The sequence below is a fragment of the Magnolia sinica genome, chromosome 14 (genome assembly GCF_029962835.1).
Source record: "Magnolia sinica isolate HGM2019 chromosome 14, MsV1, whole genome shotgun sequence".
NCBI lineage: Eukaryota > Viridiplantae > Streptophyta > Magnoliopsida > Magnoliales > Magnoliaceae > Magnolia > Magnolia sinica.
The window spans coordinates 7,083,756-7,103,361 of NC_080586.1; the positions used below are offsets into that span (position 1 = coordinate 7,083,756).

The 19,606-nt window shown below is 39.8% G+C and overlaps 1 protein-coding gene across 2 annotated transcripts; it reads left to right on the plus strand.

Moving 5' to 3' along the window:
* Nucleotides 1-379: 379 nt before the first annotated feature.
* LOC131226258 (proline-rich receptor-like protein kinase PERK15) lies at nt 380-19,525 on the plus strand. Of its 2 annotated transcripts, none has more exons than XM_058222044.1 (8): nt 380-748; nt 1,864-2,349; nt 2,504-2,878; nt 11,657-11,872; nt 13,928-14,302; nt 14,704-14,947; nt 15,031-15,178; nt 18,748-18,882. In XM_058222044.1, exons 1-8 carry the CDS (start codon nt 727-729, stop codon nt 18,778-18,780), a joined length of 1,899 nt encoding a protein of 632 aa, XP_058078027.1. In that variant the 5' UTR covers nt 380-726; the 3' UTR covers nt 18,781-18,882. The 2 variants fall into 2 exon arrangements, with proteins under 2 accessions (XP_058078027.1, XP_058078026.1); XM_058222043.1 differs by lacking the exon at nt 18,748-18,882 and adding an exon at nt 18,896-19,525 and having other exon boundaries at nt 384-748.
* Nucleotides 19,526-19,606: the final 81 nt, after the last annotated feature.

The following is a 19,606-nucleotide window of genomic DNA, read 5'->3' on the forward strand; positions in this document are numbered from 1 at the left end:
TAATTCGAGTCCTGTAAGATTATCAGGTGAGCCAAACGTAGACAAAATAGACCACCGATCATAGGGAATTGATCAATGGTTCGGATTTCTGTTTACATATTTGGCACACCTGATTATCGAATCTGCAATATTTTAAACTTATGCAACGTATGAATCGAGTATCTTATGAATAGATGGTTAGAATATTACACACGAGTGACAATTTTCCACGTGTGAGGCAAGCGTTCACTTTCAAAATGCAATCGAGCGAGCGCAAGTAGCAATTCTGCGATCGTAAACCTTAACGGTGACGGCGATCCGTTTTTACCGTTAGATAAGACTTTCCGTCATCTGCGCACGTTAGAGAGAGAGAGAGAAATACGCCTCCCTCACTCTCTCTATTCCTACCGTCTTTCCGACCAAAAAAATACTTTCTCCTCTCTCTCTAAGCAAAACCCCAAACCGAACAGAAAAATCCAGGCCCTCCAATGGGCTCGAAATCTTCGATCTTTCTCCCAATAACAGCCGTTAGATCTAAGAATCAGCTGTCCAAGCTCGGAGCTCCCGATCTCTTCCGAATATCAGATATCAGTTGTTGTTGCTGTTGCCAAAGCTCCTAACTTTTATAGATTGGATTTTTTTCCATGCCTTTTGTTTGGATCCATCTCTCCGACGAATCAATTTCGCCGTAGCGACTGAAACTCTTCAGATCTGAAGCTGTTTCTGTTTTCGTCGGCAGCTTCGGCGATGTCAGGTTGTGTCCGTCGAGGTAATTTCGAGCTTCTTTGATTGGATAGTATTTATCTGGGAATTTGATTTCCACACCAATCTGATTGATTTGCATGGCCCTTCTTTTTGTACTAATCCAATTCCGAAAATGGAAAATGGAGTTGTGTGAATCAATCAGGGTGGGTGGAAATAGTGAGTTCATATCTGTATCTTTTTTTTAGAAGTATTTTTTTTATAGGTATTTTGTTTTAGGTTTCAGCGGTGTTTGAAATGAATTTGGGAAATGCTGGGCATTTTCTTGGTTGGTTTGATGCAATTTCCGGAATTGGCCGTAGTGCTTAAGTTAGGGTCATTGTTGTTCTATGTAGGCTTCTTTGCTGATATGTAAGCTATGTCGTTGATTTGGGGGCATGCTAGGGTGCCCGGGGCGGACAATAGAGATAATCATATTCAATGTGGATTATGGTTTTGGGAAAAGGGCAGAAAAACCATATCCAGCGTAATGTGGTTATAGGTTTCAATCCACCCCCAATTTGCAGCGGAATGAATAAACATTCCTAACCCATCTACTTAGGATTTATTAGGGTAGACTGGATGATGGCCTATGCACTTACATACGATCTTGTACATCCATCCAAATCAGCTGCCCACTGTAGTAAGCCACGACCTAGAAATCACAATGAACAGATGATAATAGATGATCTATACAGTTCTATTAATGTGGCTATTGAGTGGATGGTTAGAATCAGAAGTAGTTAATGGCCCAGATTCAACAAAATAATGTCCATTAATTAGAGGTTGGGCTTGTTGAGTAAACAAAGTAATGTCCATTAATCAGAGGCTGGGCTTATTGAGTAAATTTGATTTCGGGGATGGTGCCATGTATTTTTGGCCTACTATTTGAATGGTTTGGATTAAGGTGACTGCATGTTATGGTGATTAAGTGGATGTGTATGGGTTGTAACACTTTGCATTGTATCAAATAACACCTCTATGTGGAATGCAGCTCTTACATGAAATCTTTTAATTATCTACCATTACCTCTAATATTTTTCAGAATTCTCAAGGTGTATAAGTGGGGTTCTAGACACCACTGCGCATGAGTTCTGTAAATCTTCTCAGGTGTTTATTTTGTGTTATCTTGTGTATTTGCAGGAGTATTGAAAAAGGTCCAAATGTTATTATTGAATTATTTGCAAGTGTTATATGTCGTGGCATTCTTTGTTGAAGCTGAACTTGCGCATCATATCTCGTCATCTCCTTCCATAACTCCAGCCATTGCTCCGTTGGTTGAATGGAGTCACATTCATTCTGGAATCAAGCCCCCGAGCACCAATCTTCCCCTTCCCGTGACTCTTCCACCGTTCCGTAGACTACATAGAAAGCATTTTGCACCACATGGAGTACCTTCTCCTGTGCCAGTGCCGGCTCATCCTCCTCACTACGGATCATTAAGGACTTTTAGCCACCCACCCTCTTCGAGTTCACCACGTTTATCAAAACCATCGATGCAGAGGAACCAACACCTTGCTCCCAATTCCAGTCATGCAACTCCCCGTTTATTGGATATTGCCCCGACACATTCCAATGCTACAGTTCCCTCTGGTTTCACTCAACCGCCTTTGTCTCCTGATATCTCTGGTAAGATACATTCTACAAGAGTTTTTTTTTTTTTTTTTAAATTTTAATAGACCATTGTTCATTGTCATATTTGTTTAGTATTGGAGGTTTTTATTTTTATTTATTTATATCTAATGATTCAAAATTTATGCTTCCATTTTCTTCTTTTGGGCAGATTGTTGTGGGCCTGACATGATTCCTAAACGGGGCAGTCAGGTTTGCCGGTGCGTGTATCCAATAAAACTTGAGCTGTTTCTTCTGAATGCTTCACTAAGTTCGAATTGGAGTGCTGCGTTCTTGGAAGAATTAGCTTCTCAACTCAGTTTGCGAGTTTCGCAGTTTGTGATCACCAACTTTTATGTGGTTGGGTTATCTGGTTTGAATATTACAATGGATATTGCTCCACATACAGGGATCAGTTTCTCTGCCAGTGACGTGTATACGATGAATACTTCTCTCACTACACATAAGGTTCGTCTGGACCCTACACTCGTTGGTGACTACAAGCTTCTTAATTTAACCTGGTTTAAACCTCCGGCTCCTTCTCCTGGTAATTCTCAGTCTCATATGTTTTTGTTTCTTATCAACAAGATGAGAATTTTGTTTATGTTGTGGATGTCTTATTGTTGAGCCTTTGCAAACCATGTCAGGCAGGTCGTAGTTAACTATGTATTTCTTTTCTCACTTGGTTATTGTATGAGCATTTAGAATTTGACTGGAATCATTTGCCTGGCTGATACATACAATCATCATGGGCACGTATCTTTTGGGAATAGATGCAGCTCTTACTAAAATTATTTTATTTAACAGACGGACATGGCATATCTCTATATAGCCATAAGCAATATGTTTTTTTTTCCCTTACAAAACCAATTAAATGATTGAAAGCCATTGTTGTGGTGGTCCTGATTGCTTTTCCTTCTACAAATAGCCCTAATCTTGAGGAGCATATATTCATGTTTTTCTAGTGCCTCCTGTTGGAAACTTGGGTTCTATCATTCTCAACAGTAAATTATAATTGTAGAAGCTCGACTCCACTTTTTGGTTCAGCCTCATTGGTCACCCATCTATTCTCCTTTCTACATGTGTAATTGGGAACTGGATTTGGCATTTCTTGCACTTAAAAGCCAAGCTCTCTTCCATTATCTTGATTTTACCGACCACAAACCTCTTGTTCACAAGTTGAATTGAAGGTGATTTTCTAAAATCAAACAAGGTGCTCTTCTAAAAGTAGAGCTTTTGCCAACCTTCAGAATGATACAGCGATCTCCAACTTTTGACTCAAAAGCAGGAGGGCACAGCTTGATTGACCTTGTGTAGTTAAACTCTCTGAAGCAAATTAGGCCTCGGCGATGTAACTATCATTATATTGTTCAATAGAATAAATTGTTACGTAGGGACTCTTTGTCATCGAATCGTTTGCCTCCCACGGAGCAAGAATGACGCAATGGTAAAGAAATGGTTAGAATTGTCAAAGTCCCTTATGGTGGGAATCCTTGGTTCATTGACACAATGACTTTCTCAGTGATAGGCATTTCCCATCAGTGCTCGGACACCTTTTCTTTTTAAGTTTTTTGTTGTGCCTACACTAGCTCCTCATCAAGACACGACAATGGCAATCATGTCATAAAAAAATTTCCATGCTTGACACTTAAAGTAGGGTATCACACCATATATCCTTTGCAAGGCTTTCCAGTTGTCCTTTCTCCTTGGACCAAAGATTTCTAATTTCTTGCCCTCAAGCTTTCCTCCACACTACTGGTGTTGAAGAAACTATTCACAGGGCTGCCTTTCATGCTAAGTTTGAATTTTACTTCTTGTTTTTCTTATTATTATAGGCACCTGTATGAAAAGATTTGATGGCTATGGTTTAATTGACACTATGGTTCGCAATAGAGTGGAATGGCGGAAGGGGATTCGCATAGCCAACTCCATTTATTTGGTATAAGGTTTAGATGATGATGATGATTATTATAGGCATCTGTTTGTATATCAGGAATCACAATTCTTATCTTTCCTTCTGCCCCTTGTTCTTTGTTGGGTTTTCTATTTTTATATTGGAGCAATTAATGTTGCCTTGTCATCCTTTCTTCACTTACTAAAATTTTGTTGCCCTTCAAAAAAAAAAAGAAAAAGAAAAAAATTCATATTATATTTGGCATGCATGCAAGCCGCTACAATGGTTGGTTACAGAGACTGGTAAATGAGGAAAATTGATGTTTGGTGGGCAGCCGATGATATAAATTTTGCCAATATACCATTTAAAAGTCAATCCCAAATTACTGGGAGAGACTAAGATGACTATGCTGATGTTCATGAAAGCTAAAATTTTTCTTGCAAAGAGTTATATATGATTTTCTCTGTTTTGTTAATTGATTACTGTTCAGTTGAGTCTTTTGCTAACTGATTGTAATTGGAAATTTGGAACTGTATTGATGTTTTTCCTTAGTCAAATTTCCTATTGATATTTGTGTATCTGTTGGTTTTGTTTTATCTATTACTGTATTTGGAGTTAGCTATGCTGGATAATACTTAAATTACTTGGCACACATGTCATTTGCCATGATTGACTGAGATGAGGGAGGGTTTAAGTTGTAAAACAAAGATACATTTATGTAAAGGTGCTTTAGAATGTAGAGGGGATTTAAAATTAATCGAACTAAAACAGTGTATATGAGTGCAGTTTTAGTAACAATAGGAGTGGGAGCAAGGAATTTGTAAAGATTGCTGACCAATAAGTTTCCCAAAATGACCACTTTCAATATCTTGGGTCGATAATTCATGAGAGTGGAGAGAATGAGAAGGATGTTGCCCATGGAATTCAAACGGGTTGGAAGAAATGGAGATGTACTTTTGGAGTTTTATTTGATTGTCATGTAACTGTCAAAACTGAAGGGGGAATTTAATAGGATGGCTATAAGACTAGCCATGCTTTATGGGACAGTATGTTGGACAGTTGAGGAACAACATGTCCATGGGATGAGTGTAGCTAAAATGAAGATGTTGAGATGGATGAATGGCAAGACAAGGAAGGATAGAACTAAAAATAAATGCATTTGAGGGAATTTAGGAGTAGCACAATAGGTAACAAGATGAGGGAAAGTGGACTTAGATGGTTTGGTCATGTGCAATGAAGACCAAGAATTGTGCCAGTTAGCAGTGAGTTCATACAAGTTGAAGACTCTAAAAGGGTAAGGGGAAGGCCCAAAAGGACATAGTGGAGATAGTATGTAAAGACCAAGGTGTCCCAAAACGGTTACGTATCGGCCGTAACGGCCGATACGTAACGGTAACGGTGGTACCCGTTACGCGTTTCGGGGTCGTATCGGCCGAGTCCATATTCTGTACACGTAACGGCCGTTACGGGCGTAACGGCCGTTACTGACCCGTAACGGCTGTTATGAGCCTTTAGCCGTTACGGGCCTTTAAAAAAAAAAAAAAAAAAAAACATACCTGTTTTCCTTTATTTTCTTCTTCTTCTCTTTCTTCTTCTTCTTCTTCTTCTGCGGCTGTGTCTGCCTTTAGCCGTTACGGGCCTTTAAAAAAAAAAAAAAAAAAAAAAAATCTGTTTTCTTTATTTTCTTCTTCTTCTCTTTCTTCTTCTTCTTCTTCTTCCTCTTCTTCTTCTTCTTCTTCTTCTTCTTCTGCGGCTGTGTCTGCGGCCCTGGCTCTGGCTGAGGTTGAGGCTGCGGCCCCGGCTGCGGCCTTCTTCCTCTTCTTCTTCTTCTTCTTCTCTCTCTCTCTCTCTCTCTCTCTCTCTCTCTCTCTCTTTCCCTCTTTTTTCTTCTCTCTTCTTTCCCTCTTTTCTTTTCGGTTTCCCTCTCTTTGTTTTCTTTTTCCAGGCGTACCGCGCACCAGCTAGGTGTATGTGTCATGCTAAGACGAGCACTGACACTCCTCGAGCTCGGAGTTGTATGAACGGTTCAAAGGAGATCAAAGTTATATGGGCTCCACAGTGATGTATTTATTACATCTACACCGTTCATCTATTTTCAGAGATCATTTTAGAGCACTACCCAAAAAATGAATTATATCCAAAGATCATCTGGACCACACCAAAAATAGTAGTGGAGATAATATTTTCACCGTTAAACAATTCGTAGGGGCCACGGTAATGTTTATTTTCCATCCAATCTGTTTGATCAGACCTGAGTGGGCCCCGCCATGATGTATATATTTTATCCATGTCGTCCATCCATTTTGCCACGTCATTTTATATCAGGATCTAAAAAATTAATAATATCCAAATCTCATGTGGACCACACCATAGGAAACAGTGATTATAGAATGCTCACCATTAAAAATTTCTTAAGGTCCATTGTAATGTTTATTTTCAATCTAACCTATTAATTGGGTCATACTGACATGGATGAAGAGAAAACACACATGTCAGCTTGATCTAAACTTTTGTAGCCCCCAATAAATTTTTAATGGTGAACATTTAATTAGTGTTGTTTCTTATGGTGCAGTCCACCTGAGCTTTGGATGTGCCTCATTTTTGGGCTCATGCTCTAAAATTATTTGGCAAAATGGATGGACGGTGTGGATATAACACATTCATCACGGGTGGGGCCCAAAAAAATTTGACACTTGTGGTACACTTCACAATCTAAGTCCTGCCTAATTCGAGCCTTAAAAAATTGTACACGAGACATATATTAACTTAAAATTTAGCAATTAAATTATGAACTGCAATTGCTAACTCACAATGCCAAAATCAAATTGTTTGAATAGTTTTAATTGTTAATTTGTGGACTTTTTATTTTTTTAAATAGGGTCTTTTGATTTTTTTTCATGATTCACTATCCAATAAATGTCCACCAATTCATAAGTGGGATAATGACAATAAATTGCATGAATTTGAGGCCGATTTGGTGTATAGATTGGTCCTCCAAGTCAGCCCTAAATTGGCAACGCCATCTACCTGAATTTAATTTCATTTTTTTAAAGAACTATTGGGAGAAATGATATTAAGTTGTTAAGTATATAAATTAAATATTTAGAAAATTAAATATATAAATTTTGTAGTCAAATTCAGGTTATCTGGTTCATAAATTTATTAGACAGTTCGATACAACTTCTTACCAAGAGTGGACCGTTACATCTCCATAAACATGTTCCAATTTATAAATGAATGTATATTTGGAATGCTTAGAATATTCCGGATTTAATCCATATTTTTTCATATTTTTTTAGCAAAAAAAAATTTTGTACCGTTACGGGCCATTACGCCCCCGTATCGCCGTCACGCCCCCGTATCCGTATCGGTTTCGGAGGGCATCGTTACGCCAACCGATACCGATACGGGACACCTTGGTAAAGACTTGATGACCTACAGTCTAACTGAAATTATGGCCCTTGATAGAGTGAAATGGTCGAAAAGGATTCATGTAGCCGACCCCAATTAGTTATGATATGGCGATGATGATGATGATGATGATCACATGTCATGTGCCAAAAGCGACCTATTTTTCGAAGTACATTACTGCCAAAGACTGAGAGGCCATTAGACATGCTTGTTGAGGGTCAACTATTGCATATTAGACCCCAGTTATCACATGGTTTTACGAACATGATAATGCTTAACGTCTTATATTAATCATGTTTTTGGTTGCAAGGTGAATTTAGGAGCTTGGACTTAAAAGAGTGCTAAAAGCTTAGATTTACCGCTCAGAAATCACCAAGGCAAGGAACGGACCCCAGGGGACCGGGATCGAAGAATTTATATGCCAGAGATCTGAGAAAATCAAGTGATTGAAGTTCAAGTGGCCTGAAAGTCGTCCTCAATGCAAGATCATAGGGTTTCCACCATCCGTTTGGCTCGAAACTTTATATCTGACCTGAGGACCCTAAATTAACCATACACGTTGAAATTCAGCCCTTGGATCTTTGTGGAAGTGGCCCAACGGAGATATCGGAGTGCGCTAGCCATTAAAGAGCATCTTGGTAATCCATAAGTGACCAAGGCTCAAACTTAGGCGTTAGAAAGAGAGTGAAAAATAACAAGCACTGGTAAAATTGTCTCATTTGCACGGTGCAGTTAAGAGTTACGGATGATGGAAGTTTGGATAGTATAAAAGGTAGAATCGTAAATAAGTGATACCATGTGCATGGCACTGTTGCACGAGAACTTCAATTGAAGTTTCAACGGTGAATGTTCTCGGTACTTGATCGGGTAGTATGGCCCACCTGATTACTGGAATCATTTCATTTTTGACCTCATATCTTAAATTACGGTAACAAGTCGGATAGACGAAACAGATCCTCGAAGGAAACAATTATGTGGGTCCCACAAAATACCACAGTCAATTACGTAACAGAGTTACGTTATTTCAGTGACGTTTAAAGACCGGGAAGCCTCGAATAATCAGGCATGTTTGTGGCCCACTCAGAACCCTAATCCACTCCATCTTTTGGCCCATGGCCCAACACGGCCCTCTCATGCTAATAGAGGGAGTGGATTTTCCGAGAAACTTGTTTACACCCCAAGTATAGGGTTGTGATGTAGTAATAATCTTAGTAAGACCGAGGTCGAATCCACAGGGACTGAACCTTGTACGTAATCTGAAAGTAACTAGAACTAGAATTAGAAGAAGATGTAAACCAATATCAGGGAAATCTGGGAGAATAATGGTGAATTGTTATCTAAAACTTGTAAAATTCAAAGGTGGGAAACTAGGGTGCCAAGGATCCGCTTGTAGAGATTAGAGAGAGCTATGCTTGATTCATGAACACAACTAGAATTAAAGTCCCATCTTCATCCAGTCGGAGGATATAACATTAAAAACTAACTTTGAACTTCCTTTGATCTAGCTTTCAAGAGATGAGAGGTATGAGAATTAGAATTGGTTCCATCACAAAACCATGTCCATGAGACAAAGCATACAACAAAATTTAACCAATCCGCATCCAATCTGAAAGATGTATGAATATTAGGAAGGATTCCATCATCCAACCATGCCCAAGAGACGATGGTGAACAACAGGGACTCCTAAATTCACAATCCCTATAATGCTAAGAACATGCTCAAAGCTATCGCAGATCCATTGTAATTTAAGTCACAACAAACCATTAAAAACTGAAAGCATTCCTTAATATCAAACTATAATCAAAATCAGTTTAAAGCAAACGTGAATCAAAAGGCATAAAGAAAAAGTCTCCCATCACACAACAAACTTCACCTCTTAGCCCTAGCTAAGAGGTTTAGCCAATCGTGGGTATGATTAACCAAAATCTCTTAAATGTAAGCATCAATAAAATAATGAAGGAAAGGGAGGAGAGAAAACTCTAGCTATCTGATCCCCACGTTCTTCCTCTCTCTCACTCTCTCTTTCTCGTCCGTCTCTTACGTCTACGACTGTATGCCGCCTGATGATATGATGCTTGGCCTCCACGGTTGCCCAAATGGTGGATCCTTCGTCCAAGATGCTTTCGCTCTCTTTTCTTCTCCTTTTATAGGCAGGGAGTTGGTGTTGAAGGACGTTCGCAGCAAGTTACGCAGCAAGCAACAATTTTGGAAACTCCTTTCGCACCTTTTGTCCCAGAAACAGCCACATTTGACCGAGTTTTTGGGACAACTTTTCATCCCAACTTCTGGTCTGTCTCCATGGCTGTGGTCGGGATTGCTTCCTGGACGTGATAGACAATCCGGATCTTCGTGATTAATCACCGAAGTGGACCACAACCATTTCCCATGGAGCGCTGTCCGCTCGTGTGCGCCATGGGAAAATCCCACAGACGGGATTTTGCGGCAGTTGAAATCTCTTTGGTTTTGTTCGCATGTGATAGGTGGGGTCCACTATGGTGACTTCTTGGAAAATCCACTCCCTCCATTAGCATGAGAGGGTCATGTTGGGCCATGGGCCAAAAGATAGAGTGGATCAGGGTTCTGAGTGGGCCACAACACGCCTGATTAGTCGAAGCTTCCCGGTCTTTAAACGTCACTGAAATCACGTAACTCTGTTACGTGATTGACTATGGTATTTTGTGGGACCCACATAATTGTTTCCTTTAAGGAGCTGCTCCGTCTATCCGACTTGTTATCGTAATTTAGGGCATGACGTTAAAAATGAAATGATTCCAGTAATCAGGTGGGCCATAGTACCCGATTAAGCACCGAGAACATTCACCGTTGAAACTTCAATTGAAGTTCTCATGCAACAGTGCCATGCACATGGTATCACTTATTTACGATTCCACCCTTTATGTTGTCCAAACTTTCGCTGTCTGTAACTCCTGACTGCACCATGCAAATAAGAGAAAATTTCACCAGTACTTGTTAATTTTCACCTTCTTTCTAACGCCTAAGTTTGAGCCTTGATTGCTTATGGATTACCAAGATGCTCTTTAATGGCTAGCGCCCTCTGATCTCTCCGTTGGGCCACTTCCACAAAGATCCAAGAGCTGAATTTCGACGTGTACGGTTAATTTAGGGTCCTCAGGTTAGATATAAAGTTTCGAGCCAAACGGATGGTGGGAACCCTGTGATCTTGCATTCAGGATGACTTTCAGGCCACTTGAACTTCAATCACTTGATTTTCTCGGATCTCTGGAGTATAAATTCTTCGATCTCGGTCTCCTAGGGTCCGTCCCTTGCCTTGGTGATTTCTGAGCATTAAATCTAGGCTTTTAGCACTCTTTTAAGTCCAAGCTCCTAAATTCACCTTGCAACCAAAAACATGATTAAAATAGGACGTTAAATATTATCATGTTCGTAAAACCATGTGATAACTGGGGTCTAATATGCAATATTTGACCCTCAACAATGCTGCGTTACCTTGACGAAACGGAGGCAACATCTTTTACCAAAGAAGTCCATAGAAGAATTTGTGGGTCAACATATTCAGAGATCCTGCAAAGAAGATCCTTTGACTAGGATATCACCAGCATATACCATGGAGAAGTGTTTCTAACCTTTCAAGCAATGGATCAAATATCTAGTCCATGCTGACCTTATCCACATCCAATCAACTTCTTTGAACGAATCATGCCACTCTAGCCTTCCTCAACTTGGATATTTGGTACAGTCAATTCCTGACATGATCAGGTATGGACGTCAGCATATCCTTGTGGCAGTTGCTTATCATGCCAAATGGTATGATCCCAAATCATATGAGACTGTAGGTCCGTAGGAGGCCCTTGTCACTCAGTCCATCGAGATGTACATCATCTATTGCTTTGGACGCCAGCCTTCCTATTTTTGTTAGTATGGTTGTGATGAAATCTTAGTGCCTTACAAGATTCTAACTTTGTTGCATGCACATTGCTTGTACTTTGCTATTGGCATACTTATTGATTTTTAACTACCGAATGTTGCATCTGATTACAGCTCCAGCCTTGGGCATTTCACCTATAGCTGCTCCATTTCATTTGCCATCTACGCCAGCATCATCTTCTGCTGCTAACAGGGGGAAGCATCAAAGTTTGATTCTTATTCTTTGTATAGGTGCTGGCCTTCTAGCCGTCATCATTAGTATATCTGTGCTAGTCATTTGTTCATATAAATCTGATCAGAGAAAGAAGAACGCACCATCCATAGAAACAGGTATGTATTTTGAAACATTTTGAGAAACACAATGATATCAAAGCTATACATATCCTTCAACTGAGTATGGATTATGTTGTTCTGATTATTGTTGGTAATCTATTCTGTAGTAAGTTTTGAGGTGTCTGAAGAGATGCAGATAGGAACATTTTATGATAAAATTGGTTTGTGAACAACTGAAAATCCAATACAACTGTGGACATTATCTTACTGAAGGTCTTCGTTGAGCACACCATACAGCCAGTAGCATACAGAAATCATAACACATAGGGATCCGCGGATATGCCATGGTGGCATATGTGGTTATTGTGCCGTTGAGGCTTATGCGTGGATATTCCATGATGTCCACTTTTCTAATAGAAATAAGCTAAAACCCTGAACACCCGCTTATGTTCGCAATGAATATCTTACAGTTTGATAAATCAAAGAAACTTTATGAGTAGAAAAATCAATTTCAGCAATTCTTTTAAGAAAAATATTAGTTGAGAGTCCCCTATTTATTGAGTCTCATGCATCGTTCTTTCATTGATTTCCTATTAGAGAAAGCTACCTTAGGCTCTTCCAATGTCTAGGAAGGCCCCAAAATCTCTTCAGCCAGCTTAGTATTTCCTTGAAGCTGTTAATTGTGAAAGTTGCTGATATTGACCCAGTCTGCAAGAGTTAAGAGTTTGCTGCATTAAACCAGCTTCCTTTTAATTTTCAAGGGGAAGGAAATAGGCAGTCTTGCCTTCCACCCAAATTCTGTTTACAATGACCCTTAAAATCCAAATTTCAAAGTGCTACTAGATCATGGCAGAGTGATTATACATGCTAGCAAAGTAACCATCATGATATAATCCTTGGCCCAAGTATATATAGTATCCTTAGGCCATGACTTTGTGCAAGTGGGCCCACATTTCAGTTGTTCAGAACGTTGGCCTGATGGTCCCACAGTGCACAGACGTCTCTCACCGTTGAAGATCCTAGCCATTCATATCTTTGTACTTTTTTCGTGTATTATTTTCTTTTCCATCTATTTGAAGCAAGGTGTTCCGTAATATTAACGGTGACTATAATGACTACCACTGTTACCTTTATGATACGGTGCTGTAACAGCCCGTATCATTGGAAAAAAAAAACATGTTTTTTTGGAGAGGGATACCATTTCACCAATCGGGTCACAGGTATCTGACATATTCATGCCTAATGATTTTCCACAAAGTGATGGCAAAACAGATAACTTGTACAAATCTTTCCATTTTCCAATTCGACTTGATCCATTTGTTCGTAGAGCTATTTACTTGATTGCAGACATTTTTGGAACACCTCTAATAGAGGAACAAATGGTCAATTTTGAAAGAACTCATTGTCAGCCTCTTTTAGATATGAATCTATCTGATTCAGAAGGGAAAAAACATGCGTTAGTATCTCTGTTTCAATTCAAACGTGGGTTTGATTCACCTTCCATGTTCTGAGAAAGATTTACCATCAGGAAAGAGGAAAAAAAGTACGTATTTGTCTAAAGAAATGCGTTGAGAAATGGCAGAGATGTATAGAACCTTTCAACGAGATAGTGCTTTTTCACCCTAAACCCTAAACCCGTCTCTTTCTTTTTATTGAAAAATAATAATTTGAAAAACCTATATCGGCCCTGTAATGGGCCATTACGACCTTTACGGGGGTGTAAAAAGCCATTACAAGGGCTGTAACGACCGTTACGTGTCACTTTTTTCCATAACGGCCATTATGGCCCCTATGACGCCATAATGTGTAATGGTTGCCACCGCTGCCTTTACGTAACGGCCGTTACGGCACACCATGACTTGAAGGCCACACTGCCCAAGGGCTAGGATTATCCCACCAGAGAGATTTGTAGGGAACAGTCCATCCATGGTCAAGCCCATCATATCAACCATCTAGATCACTAAACTTGGCCTAACTTGCACAAACTCAGGGAAATGTGCAAATCCTTGGGATCACATGGTTCCATCCATTATAATTCCTGATGTGGTCATACACCATTTGACTGTGTTTAGTTCTATATTTAACAGTATATGTTTGGGATTTATTTTGCAGCTAAGCAGCAAACTACAGATGCAGTTTCTGTAGATGGTTCTCTTCCTCACCCCACCACCAGTACACGGTTTATTGCATATGAAGAGCTTAAAGAAGCAACAAAAAATTTTGAACGTGCAAGCATGCTTGGTGAGGGAGGATTTGGGCGGGTCTTCAAGGGTGTGTTAAGTGATGGAACACCTGTCGCTATCAAGAAGCTTACTAGTGGAGGGCATCAAGGGGATAAAGAGTTCTTGGTTGAGGTTGAGATGTTGAGCAGGCTACATCATCGGAATCTCGTGAAACTTGTGGGTTACTATAGCAACCGTGACTCTTCACAGAACCTTCTCTGTTATGAACTTGTTCCAAATGGAAGCTTAGAGGCCTGGCTCCATGGTATATTACCTGACTTGCTGGTTTCTTCTGGTCATTGAAATTTTCTTTCTGACATAGTTATTTAGGAGGAATGCTAATGGAGCATGTTTTTTGCACACAAGTGTCCATGAGGCATGCGGCAGACATGGACAATTCTAGACCGTTCATATATCTGGATCTGCTATATATTGACCATGGCTCAAAAATCAGGTTGGTTGGATACCCTAACTGCTTGATTTGACATAACCACCCATTTCTGGCCTTTTTTCAAGAGCGGTAGGAATATCTGATTGGCCTATTGTTTGGGCCATGGCCCATCCTCAAGATGAGTGTCTGGATCTTGTATTCCGTGTGCAATTAGTCTTCCTAGCTATTATTTAAGCCTTTACATGCATGATATCGATATTGATCATATTTTTCAGGCCCACTGGGAGCAAATTGTCCTTTGGATTGGGACACCAGAATGAAAATTGCCCTTGATGCTGCTAGAGGGCTTGCATACCTACACGAGGATTCCCAGCCTTGTGTCATCCACAGGGATTTCAAAGCCTCCAATATATTACTTGAGAATGATTTTCATGCTAAGGTTGCTGATTTTGGTCTGGCCAAACAGGCTCCTGAAGGCCGGGCAAATTATCTGTCTACTCGTGTGATGGGCACATTTGGGTAAATCTTTCTTTATAGACCTGCTTTCTTTTCATTCACCCTTTCTCTGGAGTGGTCTGAGATGGAACTGAATGAATTTTCAGGTATGTAGCCCCCGAGTATGCCATGACTGGACATCTACTAGTAAAGAGTGATGTATACAGCTATGGGGTTGTTCTCCTTGAGTTGCTGACAGGAAGGAGGCCTGTGGATATGTCACAGCCATCAGGCCAAGAGAACCTCGTAACTTGGGTTAGAGCTTTCCCCCATTCTACTTTTCTTTCTAAATTATATCCATTGTTTTCAGTGATTCTTTTTCACCAGTTGGGTACTGTAGATTTGGCTAGTTCTCTAATGAATTGCTCTGCTACAAGCATCTGCCCTCAAATTCTAGTCTTCAGCAGCAGTGTGACAAATATTGCCGAGATTTTGAAAATATCATGAGAAGTACACTAAACTTTATTATCGCAATATTGTCTTAAGATTTTTAAAATCTAAGAAGATTTTGAAATATGGAATTTTTTATCGCGATATTAACTCGAATAATGGTAAAAACAATAGGGAATTTGTTAAATAAGTGTGTGTGTGTGTGTGTGTGTGTGTGTGTGTGTGTGTGTGTGTGTGTGTATTATAATAATTTACAATAAATATTTTTATTTTTGGCAAGCTAGGTTTTCCTTATTAATCCCCCCAAAATTTGAAATTATCCCAAGAAATTGCCAAGAACAAGATTTTTCAGTACGTTCAGCAGTAGTTGAAGCTATAGTTAAATTTGCATGGTGCTTTATCTTGCAATTGGGAAGTTGTGGGCAGTGAATGTGGTATTGCATGTGCTCGATAAAAAACCCCATCTAAGTTCATGGTTTTTGGGATACCAGCGATGTTATGGTGGTGTATCATCAATATATCGTGTTGTATCAACGATACCAGCAATAGGAGACGGAAAATAATTTTTAAAAAAAAGAAAAAAAAAACTAAAAAGAGGGTAAAAAAACGTACCTGTTCAGCTGTTCTTCCTCTTCTTCTCCTTCTTCTCCTACTCCTTTCTTTGCTACATCTCTCCTGTACTCTAGCCATGCATCACCCCATGTTAGGTGAGCGAAGGGGTTGGTGGCTCACATGGGTCCCAATCAGATGTTTATGTGAAATCCAACCTGTTCACTAGGTGCGTCACCCATGGTAGGCCTAAGGCCGAAAAATCAGCCCCATCCGTGATTTAGGTGGACCACACGATTGGAAACAGTGTACTCGGTATAGCTTACGTGTACTAAGGTAAATAGTTTGGAGGGAGAGCATTGCCTTGTACACTGTTTCCAATCATGTGGTCCACCTAAATCATGGTTGGGGCTGGTTTTTTAGCCTGGGCCTAACATGTGTTGACGCATCTAGTGGTTGGGGCAGATTTCAGTTAACATCACGGTGGGGCCCACCTGAGCCGCCAGGATCACTATTATCTATTTAAAGGCATGTACAAATTGTACGTGTCTAATGCATAGAACACTTATATGCATGCGGTTAGAAATTGTATGTGTCATATATTAACTCAAATTAAACTCATTATGAAACCACCGTTGCTAAGTCACGGTCCCAAAATCAGATTGTTTGAATGATCTTGACCTTTGATTTGTGGACATTGGTTTATTGAAACTGGACCATTGGATGTTTTTCATTCATAACTGTCCCGTGTCCAACTTCATCGTCAAATGAGGAAATAAACTTAATCTTTGGGTTACAAGACATAATATGGACAATTTAATTTTAACCGCTTGTACGCCGTGTGTGCAATTTTTAAAAATAATTAATTGATTGTGTTTTCTTACTTGTCTTCTATGATTTATAAATTATATTAGTTGATTTTGAATATAGTTGCATCACTTTGTTAGACAACACCTAGTTTAGGACCCTGTACAAAGGAAACTTATTATGTGCCCTTATTTTTTGTAATCTTTTGATTTCTAAGTGTGTAATGATGTCTTTTTTAACACCCGAAGTTTCATTGAAAATTTCAACAAATTTCCCAATGTTTCCCAATGCAGCGAAACATTACACGATACACCCGATATTTCCATGCCATAACTGATATGTTTCAGTATATCCCAAGGGTGTGATGCATCCATCGATACCAATATTGAAAACATTGGTTGTGGGTTATATTCCAGCTTATCGACCAAAACTTTCAAGCTGTTCAAATTAAATTGCTGAAATATGATATGTTTCTAGGCGATGACCGATATGTTCCGTATACCAAGGGTGTGATACATCCATTGTTACCAATACCAAAAACATTGATTATGGGTCATATTCCAGCTTATCAACTAAAAATTTCAAGCAATTCAAATTAAATTGCTGAAATATGATGTTGTTTTTTGAAGAGTATCGTTTTGCATAACACATGGATATGAGTAGGCGGGCATTCACCAAATGCGTTTCCACATGCATACATACAGTTGGCTCAGTGAATGGTGATTGATAAGTGATGGATGGTATGGGGTTCAAAATTTTTTTGCATTTCAAGGCCAAGAATTTCTTGGACTTATTGTAATAGCTTGGCAAAATGTATTCCTAAGGTTGTGTTTGGATGCACTATTGAATTCGATTGCTGTAACTATTTCAATGGAGAGAAAATGACCTAATTGCATTTGCCTTAGCAATTATTAGTAGTCTATTACGATTACTTTCCTTTCAAATCCAACTTGAGGTAGCATAGCTGCAACATGAGGCCATCTCCTCAGTACGAGTAGCTAAGGCAACTTAATTTTCTCTTTTCTTTGCTATTGAAGTAATTATTTGCAGTTCAGTTTAACAACACATCCAAAAGCCGCTGAAATGTTAGCAGCTACGCCAAGTCCTATTGAAGAGCCGATGCAGGAGAAACCCAAATACAAGTTTATGACACCTAAGGGGTCATTTAGATGCACCAAACTTGAACATGGCTAAGAGTTCTGGGGAAGAGACTTCCATGGAAGATATATTTCTGCTTTTCTGAAGGAATTCATGTCATCGTCGTCATTGTCATCATCATCATCATCTAAGTCTTTGAGGAATCTTGTTCCATGATTCAACCCAATCAGGGACCATAACCTCATTTAAACCGTAGGTCTTGAAAACTTTTCTAATTTCACCTATGTCCTTTTGGGCCTCTCCCTTGCCCTTTTTATAGCCTTCAACTGGAATGAACTCTCTCTTTTAACTGGCGCAATCCTTGGTGCGAGGCACATTGCCAAACTGCCTAAGTCTGCATTCCCTCATCTTGTACCTATTGGGGCCACTCCCAAGTTCGCTTGAGTGCATTCATTTCTAATTCTATCCTTATCTTGCCACTCATTTCAAGATCCTCATTTCAGCTACACTCAATTGTATGAACGTGTTCCTTGATTACCCAATATTTTTTCTCATAAAGCATGGCTGGCCATCTCGCTGTCCTATAAAATCTCCCCTTAATTTGATTGGTATGAAATGGTTGAATAAAACTCCGAAGGCACATCTCCACTTCATCCATTCAACTCGAATTCTATGAGCAACGTCCTTCTCTGAAGGATTGCATTTAACATTTTTCTTTCAATCTTTTTTTTTTTTTTCCTCCCTTTTGTTGTTGTGGAATTGCATTCCATAGGACCTATAGTTCTCAAGCGAACCAGGCATCCGAAAACAACTCATAGAGTTCCATGGAACTAGGTTCAAAATCCTTGCATCCAAATAAACCCTAAATGGGTTTGCTATCAGATTCTTACAAACCAGAATGTCATTTTTTTTTTCCAGTCATCCTTTAGGGCCCATTTGGTTGTACCCACTAATCAAGGTTTGTTACGATATTTCCGCAGAACCAATCCACTATGCATTTGGGGGCACTCTGAGCTGTCTGTATCTCACTTCTGATTCCAGCTGAGGGTCGACAAATGCATGATCACCAAATGTAGCAATAGTAATATGCATATGTTACAAGTATTTAAATGATTCTCTTGCTTGCAGGCCCGGCCAATTCTTCGAGACAAGGACAGGTTAGAAGAGCTTGCAGATCCCAAGCTAGCGGGGAAGTACCCAAAAGAAGATTTTGTGCGTGTGTGCACTATTGCGGCAGCGTGTGTTGCCCCCGAAGCAAGCCAGCGGCCCACAATGGGAGAAGTAGTGCAGTCCCTTAAAATGGTTCAGCGCATAACAGAATACCAAGAGTCCGTCTTAGCCACCTCAACCCGTCCCAATATCAGACAGTCATCAACTACATATGAATCTGATGGAACGTCATCAATGTTCTCTTCTGGCCCATTTTCAGGCCTTAGCGCATTTGACAACGACAACATTTCTAGAACGGCAGTGTTCTCGGAAGATCTGCATGAGGGGCGATGAGATTGTGATGGCTTGGTTGGAAGAAGAAGATAATGGTTCAATGACGAGCATGTAAGGAAGGTGGAGGAAGGTCTGGCGTGACAGTTTGGAAATGGAAGGGGTTTTGCTATTGGATGTCTTTCTTGCTTTTTTTCCCCTCATTGCGGTGGAGAATCACTTCAGTTTTCCCCAGGCGGTGGTGGTTCTCTGTATGATAACCTTGTATATTTTCCACCAAGTGTTTGTAAGCTTGAATTGGTTTTGAAGCTTTTCCTTTTCCTTGAATTTTGCAGGCGATTCAGACCATTGATATGAGGGTCCCAATGTGGATGGGCCATGGTCCAAAATTTCCCTGAT

What these genes read in the sequence shown, in the direction of transcription:
- LOC131226258 (XM_058222043.1), top strand. Translation starts at nt 727, where the DNA reads ATGTCAGGTTGTGTCCGTCGAG. An exon ending in CGCACCATCCATAGAAACAG is followed by an intron (nt 11,873 to 13,927) that starts GTATGTATTTTG and finishes TTTATTTTGCAG; the next exon opens with CTAAGCAGCAAACTACAGAT. An exon ending in CTTAGAGGCCTGGCTCCATG is followed by an intron (nt 14,303 to 14,703) that starts GTATATTACCTG and finishes CATATTTTTCAG; the next exon opens with GCCCACTGGGAGCAAATTGT.